Raw genomic sequence first — 8,967 nt, 5'->3', positions numbered from 1 at the left:
ATGGATTTATTTTTTTGTTTTATTTTTAATTAATTACTATACAGGTAAATCACAAAATCACACACATACTTAATTTATTAATTACTTTACTTTATTTTTCTCTTAAAATTGTAAACTAAAAGAATTTTCATTCTATAATTCTTACAATTTCTTACAATTTGCAAAGAAAATTAAAATTTTAAAATTTTAAAAAAAGTTTAAAATATTTTTTACAATCTTTATAAATTAAAAGAATTCGAGGAAATATGAGATATAATAATTTTTGTAAATTATCGACTAAGTATTTTTCGCGCAAATGATCACGCGATGGTTACTCACTATCATTTGTTAGATTTATCATTTGTTACCTGTACCATTCAGCCATCCGTTGTATCCGGTGACACCCGCTGCGCCGGTCGCGCTGTGAACGTAGTAGCGAACCGGCGCGTTTGACTTTTTTCGAGAATTTTCGAAGAAATGTCGCATTCGCGATGGTATTCGAAGCCGTCCAATCTCGTAGGGCTTCCAGAATATTCCAGAACCGCCAGAGCGGGTGGCGCGCCAATCGGTGCACGCCACAGCGCTGCCATGATTGGCCAATTTTGAAGCGAACTTAGCAGAAGGCAGTGGCTGTACCGTGTCGTGCCGTATCATATCTCCTGTGACCGCCGTGCGTTGAAAAGCGTTTCCTACGGAACATCGTGCGTGTCTAGTGGTGAACGGTGAATCACCGTGAATCTCGTTGAGTCCCGATTCTCACGGAGGTGAGGACACACGAGTATCAACGGAGTACTGAACGTCGAACGTTCCTCACGTATCCTTTCGTGTCATAGAAGAAATTGTCGATTCGGTCGAATCAGCCATGGCCGCGATGTCCGTGATCGGGATCGACTTTGGTAACGAGAGCTGTTACGTAGCTGTCGCCCGCGCCGGCGGCATCGAAACCATAGCGAATGATTACAGTCTTCGCAGTACTCCGTAAGTCACTCTTTGAGATTGGGAGGGATACCGGCCTTGTTGTCACGTCGCCGCGCCACGCCGCGCCGCAATCCTGACATTCTTATTTCCTCCAGTCCGAATTTAATTTATTCCCCCTTTTCTCGCATTTTTTATCCCAAAGTATCATTTGGAAATATATAGCTTATCCCGCAACCTCACTTCCATCCGATACCATTACGACTTCAAGAGAAGCAGTTTCCCGGTTTTTTGCGCTGAACCTAAAATTTGGGACCTATCGAATTTCGACTGTTTCCAAAAGACTCAACGACGATCGAACAAAAGCTCAAAACTTTCTTTATGTGTGTGTCGAAACATGGAAATTGCTTTCCTTTTTTTTTTAAGTTTCCCATATAAATTACGGATAAAAAAAACTTGCAAGTCCAAGTTTTACGCGCGCGTGGATTATTGTCGGAACTCTACGGAACATCGCGTTACCATAATACCATTTACAGGCATACCGTCACACATTCATGTGTTTTGGTCTATCTCAAAAAGTTCCGCTCCGCCTACGTAGGAGCTTTCCTTGCTTTCCTTTTGGAGTTGTCACTACGTTTATATTTATCCTCCATAAATCATCTATAAATTCGGATGCGATTCTCACCGATCTTCTATTCGCATATCCATAAAAAATTATTTTTTTTAATTTATCACTTTACGAATATCGCTTTTTTTCTTTGTTTATACATTTTATATTCATAATAAAAATATAAAAAATTCATCTCTAATATTTGGTTTTATACGAAATATCAAGAATAAAATGCAAATTTATTCAAGGTTATATTATTTATATATAATTATGTATAACTGATATATGATGTCAGTAACAGACATAAATGATATTGATTTCTAGATCATGTGTGGCGTTTAGTGGAAAAAATCGAATACTCGGAGTTGCAGCTAAGAATCAAATGGTAACCAATGTGAAGAACACTATTCATGGTTTTAAAAGATTATTAGGTAGAAAATATAATGATCCTCAAGTTCAATGCGAGTTGCGATTTCTTCCATATAAAATAACCCCGCAAGCTGATGGAAGTATCAATATACACGTAAGTATTGCATCAGTATGGAAAAGAATGATTTTGTTAATTTCTATTATCTTATACTATTTGTGAGAATAACATAAATTGTAATTATAAAAACAAAAATAAAATTATTTAAAATAACCATAAAGTTTTCATTTGTACTTTTATAAATAAAATATACTTATGTAAATGAAAAGGAAAAAAAGAAGAATGAGAGCAAATTTTGTGTAACAAATTTTAATGGTCTAACTTTCTTTTTATATAATTCTGTAACTACGAATCGAAAGTAATTTAGGCATTTTGCCAAGATTCTCTCGAGAGACTCATATTTTATTTATATCTTTTAAGGATGCTATGACGATTCATTATATTGCATTATGTTATATAGATTTCATGAATATAAATGTACACATTATCCAAAATTATATAATGTTTTATAATTGTTAAAAATTATTTTTAATATATTTTTATTATACAAATTTTTATTATATTTTCTTTATTGATATTTTAGGTACAGTATCTGGGAGAAGAGCATGTTTTTTCACCAGAGCAAATTACTGCTATGCTCTTCACAAAATTGAAAGATATTTCTGAAACAGCGCTACAAACTGCTGTTAATGATTGTGTCATATCAGTTCCTTCATATTTTACTCAAGCTGAACGTCAAGCTCTACTTGATGCTGCTAAGATTGCAGGCCTTAATGTTCTGAGGTTATTTAATGAGACCACTGCTACTGCTCTTTGTTATGGTATTTATAAGCAAGATTTGCCAGCGGCAGAAGCGTCTCCTAGAAACATTGTTTTTGTGGATTGCGGTAATGCTAGCTTGCAAGTGAGCGTTTGTGCCTTTCATAAAGGCAAACTTAAGGTTAGTATTAGAAAATCAACATGAACGTTACAACAAGATTAAAATTATGTCATTTAAAAACGCTTGAGAGAGATTACATTATTTTTATTTCATTATATTAAAGATGTTGGCAAGTACCGCCGATAATCAATTGGGTGGAAGAGATATCGACGTTATTTTGACGGAACATTTTTGTAATGAATTCAAAACGCGATATAACATTGACGCACACACTAATCCGCGAGCGTACTTAAGATTATTAGCAGAAGCGGAGAAACTGAAGAAACAAATGTCAGCTAATTCAACCACCCTTCCCTTAAATATTGAATGTTTTATGGATGAGAAGGATGTGCACGCCGAGATGAAGCGTAATGACATGGAAGCACTATGTGCTCATCTGTTTGACCGTGTTGAGAAAACTCTTAAGCAATGTTTGTCAGATTCGAGTAAGTTCGCAAATAGTTAATATCTTCTACAGATTCTTCTACCTGATCACATTGCTCTTATACTAATATTTGTTCCATTGTAAATTCTGTCCTAGATCAAAACTCTAGATTATTATTCGCAATTGCAATTTTTATGGAGAAAGTAAATATAATTTTATTTTGAAAAAATATTAACTTTTATGCAATCTCAAAAAACTTTTTTTTTTTCCCCGAAAATTGATTTAATCATTATTTGTCTCTCTTCATATAACTTTTGTCTAAAATATTTTTTTGTGAAAGATATAAGAGCAAATATATTGACATAGGAATATAAAAATGGTCCATGTACATCATCCATTTAGTATTCCGTTTTGTACTATTAAGAATGTATAATTTGGTAGAATTGAAGCTAGAGGAAATTCATGCAGTCGAGTTGGCGGGAGGATCGAGCCGCGTTCCTGCTATTAAACGTTTAGTAGAGGAAATTTTCGGTCGACCGATATCGACAACACTGAATCAAGACGAAGCAGTTGCTCGTGGTTGCGCGTTACAGTGTGCTATGCTGAGCCCTGCCGTGCGTGTCCGTGAATTTTCTGTTACGGATATACAGCCATATCCTTTGAAATTGACATGGGATGCTAATCAAGGTGAAGAAGGGTACGTATAATTATAATTTCCTGTTATCTTGCTATCTCACTAATAAAAATTACATTAAATTAAATGATTTTTTTCTAACTTTATTTTTTTAGCGAAATGGAAGTATTCGGGCATAATCATCCTGTGCCATTCTCAAAAATGTTGACGTTTTATCGTTCGAGTCCATTTACGCTATCAGCTAGTTACAGTGTAACACCTTCATGTTATCCCCAATCATATATTGGTATGGATTTAATTTTATTTACCTCGTTTAAGATTTTATTTCTTAAAGAAATCTTTAAAATAGAGTATATATGTATTTTATTCACACTTATCTTACATTTTATGCAGGAACGTTTACAATAAGGAACATAAAGGCTACGCCAGAGGGTGAATCGGCAAAGGTCAAGGTGAAGGTAAGAGTGAATTTGAACGGTATTTTAACCATTGCGTCGGCTTCGCTTATCGAAAAACGTGAGCCAACTCAACAAGAGAAGGAAGAAGAGGAAGCTCAACAACAGCAGCAACGACAGAATAACATGGATGTTGACTCACAAGCGACAAATAAAAAAGATAAATCTGATCAAGATGCACAGGCTAACGAACCACCAGCTCCAGAGGTTTGTAATTTCGTCGTAATATTTTAAAGCTTATGAAAAGGGATAGCGGTCTTAGAATAGAATATCGTGATTCTGATTTGTCAATAAATATGTTACGGTATATGGAGTATGTAAAGTTTGGAATCATTCTATGCTGGTGTGCGATCTTATGCGTTGCCAGCTTTCAGGTGCATGACTATGTGAGTTTATTGTGGTTTAGGTGAGCATGGATAAGACACGACGGAACTCAGATGCTGATGATGGTGGAAAAGGTGCTGGGGGTTCTGCCCCTTCCTACTCCTCCAGGATTCTCTCTTGGTTCGGCTCGGTACGGGGCATACTATCTCTTACTTGGACCCATACGCATACATCCATATTGAAACATGTGTGCGATAAATTCTTTAACCTCTTAATCATTGCTTTGTTGTGAGTTTTTATGAGCATTTTTTTGTATTTAGGGCCAACTAACTTGAATATTCTTTCTATCATGCTAGCTTTATCGCTTATTTTGAAACAGAAATTAGACTCTGTCACCGTAACAATGAATACGCAATAATTGCAATAATTGTCTTATATAATGCAAGCGATATACTTGTCATTAATTTGACAACATTAAACACATTCTCGCACATTTTATTTTTTGATCAATTGCTTTGATTGAGTAATTAATTTGATTCACATTCCTTATTTTTTCTATAAAATAATTTTAAGAGAAATTTATCAAAATCCTTGATAATTTTAATTTATAATGCATTTATTTTATATTTTAGGTTTTAGAAATGTTTATTATTTTTATATTGTTTTTTATGCATCTTAACTTTTTTTATTGAGTATGTGAGTAGATAACAGTTTTATGTATTGTATTTTGTAAGCTAAACCTGTAGATTGGTATTAAATGCATGATGCATTTGGCTTAAGTTCATGTTTTAGATCCTGTGTCGATTTCTTCTGCAAACTCGACTATTCAACGGCACTATAAAGATTTAGAGAAAAATTGAGCTTGCTCTTTTATTAATATTACAGTATAAATAATATTACAGTACATAATAGCCTTTAACAATTCATTTTTTTTTTGGTAATGCATATGGGTCCAAGAACAGCTGTGTTACAGCTGTGCTGTCTGTCTTTACTCTGCTATTCTAGACACTGGGTCGCAGAAGGAAGAGACAGTGATATCTAATAAAAGCATTATACAAATATTCTTAAGTATAAAGGCAGGCAACACTGATTAGTTTTCAATTCGTATAGAAAGAAAAAAAAAACAATTTAGTACATTATATGGATACGAATGTATAGATTATATAAACTTACTTTATACTATATTTTTGTTATGTGAAATGATACTATACGGATTCTAAACTACACACGAAAGTGTATACCCCATTATCCTTGTCTCATCTTTATCATCACCTGAATACCATTTTAGTTTTTTCTATGTTATAAAAATTTTGTTTACTTGATTTTGCATTCTTACATTAGAAACACATACACACAAAGATGTAAAATCACGTTAAAAACAAAAAAGCGTTTCAAGAAAGTATTGTAAAATAAGGTAAGTGTTTATGCAGATGAAATTTCTCAATTTATGTAAGCATATCTATTTTCATATAGTGCGTCTATTTGTTAAATCTTATTAAATAAATCTTATTAAATAAGAAATTATGAAAAATATTAAGTAATAAACTTTCTTGTAAACGATTTTTTTATTGGGTTCATGCAAAAAATACAGTGCCGAACAAAATATATTGATAAATATTTAGCAAATTTTTTTTATTTTAGGGAGACGATAAGAACGATGATAAAAGTAAAAAAAAGATTCCTATTCGTACAATTGATTTACCTATTGAAGCTAATGTTTGCGGACTATCTCTTCGAGATCTCGATGCTGCAATAGAAAAAGAAGTATGTATCATTTAAGATATATCTCAAGCATTATGTAACTTTTATGAACGTTGCATAATTTTGTCTACAATTATAACGAAAAAACTTGTCGGTGTAACATCGAATCATTATATAATTACATACATTTTGTTCATGAATAGGGTAAAATGATTGCTGAAGATAAACAGGAAAAAGAACGAGTTGACGCGCGTAATGCCTTGGAAGAATATGTTTATGATCTGCGTGCTAAATTGACCGAAGAGGATCAATTAGCTACATTCATTACAGAAATGGATAAAGAAACATTGTGTCGTACATTAGATGATACTGAAAATTGGCTTTACGAAGAAGGAGAAGATTGTCAACGACAAGTTTATTCAGAACGATTGACGCGGTTGAAGGTATTATTTGATAAAATATTAATTATCGATTTATAATGTTCATCGGATTCGCTCCTACGTTTTGCAAGCTCTTGCGGATACTCGCGCTGATGGGAGATTTACGTGCAATAAACAACTCTGTTTAAAAAACGCAACGTTTAGATTTATTATGCTACAATAATTGAAAGAGACACATAAGGGCACATTCAATGCCTGAAACGACTCGCACGAATTTGTCGTGGAGTCGCTGTTACTCAAAAAATAGCGTGTCATTAGGAATCAGTCTTTATACTTTATATACGGATAATAACGAGAAAATCTTCGCAGTTATAATAATATCTTATGCAAGTTTTCCTAGTTTTTATTTTTTAATAATTCTTGCCTTTATGAAATAGAATTTTTAAACGCCCGTTTTCATTTTATTAGTCTCAGGGAGAACCAATAAAGGAAAGAAGATTCGAATTTGAAGGGAGATCGTACGCATTAGAAGAATTTGGAGTGGCGTTACAATTGGCTAAGAAAAATCTGGATCAAATAAAAATGTTGAATGGAAAGGATGACAAGTATTCTCATTTAACAGAGGAAGAAATGAAAACAGTTGAGAAAACTGTGCAAGAGAAATGGACATGGTTAGAAGAGAAACGTATTCTACTTGCGAGTACACTTCGCACGCAACAACCACCAGTTACTGTAGCGCAGATTCGAGCCGAGAAACAAGTAAGTTGAAAAAAAATCAGCTGTAATCATAAACAATTTTCTTCTATTGTATTTATTTTTTCGTTATTTAGGCAATGGATAGTGTGGTACTACCTATTCTCAATAAGCCTAAACCTAAAGTAGAACCACCAAAGGAAGAAAAACCAAAAGATAAACCTGCTGATGAACAGAAAAATAATCAAAATCAAAATGCCCAAGGTAACAATCACAGTCAGTCCAATCAACAGCAGCAACAAACAGAGGAAGAAAAAATGGATGTTGAGTAACGGTCGCCGCAACTTATGTGTTTTTATTAATGTTATATCTATTATAATTGAAATAGGAAGTATTTCATTTGGATAAATCATGTCTCAAAAATGCTTGACATGTTGTAGTCTTGCACATACAATTTTTTTCTGTTTCATTGTTTATCTTTTTTCTTCGTAACATTTATTAATCTCAAATTAAGCTATTTAATGACATATACTATCATCAGCATAAGCGTGTTACGCAGAAACTAAAGAGATGATGTAAATTTGTGAATTCATGTAATATGTGGAAAAAATATTCTTTTGCTTAAAAGCAGCTCGTTGGCATTCGTAATATATATTATTACAAAAATAATTATAATCAGAATAAATTTTGGAGAAACAATCGCGAATTATTGAAGCTTCTTTATAAAGAAGAAAATTGTTTTTTCTTTTTAAGTTTTTGGTACGCTTCTAAGTGCACATAACTGAACTATACTGAATAAATATTTCAAAAGGATTTTGAAAACTATTGCCAGTAGAAAAAATTGTGACTTTTAATGTATAGAGCGAGTGCTGCAATTTTATACAAATTAATGTGAACAACAGGTAATTTTTAAATTTATTACGTAACATCTAGTATATAAAAAGGATTTATTACAATATTTTAGTATTTATAAAAAAATATTGTAATAAATACTGTAAATTCTTTTTATGTAATAAATGTTTTTAAATCTAACAATTACTTCTTGTTCACGTTAATTTGCACAAAATTAAGTTAGATATAATTGACTAAATTAAATTATGAACTAGATAATTTCGCTGGCGATCTTACGTATTTGATAATACAATTCATTCCAGCATTTTCGCATAGTTGACAGTAAATACTCTGTCACATTTTTGCTGCATTTATGATACTTAAATAAATTAATATTTCGTTAATTGAAATTGAAAATTTGCTTTAATTTTTGAATTAACATCTACAAAGATGTTACAAGAATTTATTGCAATTTCTTTTTTAATTTTAATTGGACTTGAATCGTTTTTGATGCAAAAATTTCATTTCCTAAAGAATTCTAATTCAACTAGATATATCATTGTACATAACTTGTAGGCATCTACACAATGACATAATATGTTTATCTCTCACGATATTTATATTGCTATATTTGCAGGACAGAAGATTCACAAAAATTATTAAGTTGTTCCTAGAATAAGCAAGATAGGTGGTCCATATTTCATTCTTATGCCT

General features: G+C 32.4%; 1 protein-coding gene across 2 annotated transcripts; it reads left to right on the top strand.

Moving 5' to 3' along the window:
• Positions 1-646: 646 nt before the first annotated feature.
• On the top strand, positions 647-7,761 carry LOC108688672 (97 kDa heat shock protein). Of its 2 annotated transcripts, XM_018195005.1 has the most exons (12): positions 647-957; positions 1,829-2,027; positions 2,515-2,871; positions 2,975-3,296; positions 3,677-3,932; positions 4,025-4,155; positions 4,263-4,531; positions 4,731-4,838; positions 6,290-6,412; positions 6,553-6,792; positions 7,198-7,488; positions 7,560-7,761. In XM_018195005.1, exons 1-12 carry the CDS (start codon positions 842-844, stop codon positions 7,752-7,754), a joined length of 2,607 nt encoding a protein of 868 aa, XP_018050494.1. In that variant the 5' UTR covers positions 647-841; the 3' UTR covers positions 7,755-7,761. The 2 variants fall into 2 exon arrangements, with proteins under 2 accessions (XP_018050494.1, XP_018050495.1); XM_018195006.1 differs by lacking the exon at positions 4,731-4,838.
• Positions 7,762-8,967: the final 1,206 nt, after the last annotated feature.

The sequence above is a fragment of the Atta colombica genome, unplaced genomic scaffold (genome assembly GCF_001594045.1).
Source record: "Atta colombica isolate Treedump-2 unplaced genomic scaffold, Acol1.0 scaffold238, whole genome shotgun sequence".
Lineage (NCBI taxonomy): Eukaryota > Metazoa > Arthropoda > Insecta > Hymenoptera > Formicidae > Atta > Atta colombica.
This window is presented reverse-complemented; position numbering and strand designations above follow the sequence as displayed.

Excerpts from the sequence above, each read along its gene's own strand:
- LOC108688672 (XM_018195005.1), top strand. The coding sequence starts at position 842 with ATGGCCGCGATGTCCGTGATCGGGATCGACTTTGGTAACGAGAGCTGT. Across the intron at positions 3,297-3,676 it reads GCAATGTTTGTCAGATTCGA|AATTGAAGCTAGAGGAAATT; the intron begins GTAAGTTCGCAA and ends ATAATTTGGTAG. Across the intron at positions 6,413-6,552 it reads ATGCTGCAATAGAAAAAGAA|GGTAAAATGATTGCTGAAGA; the intron begins GTATGTATCATT and ends GTTCATGAATAG.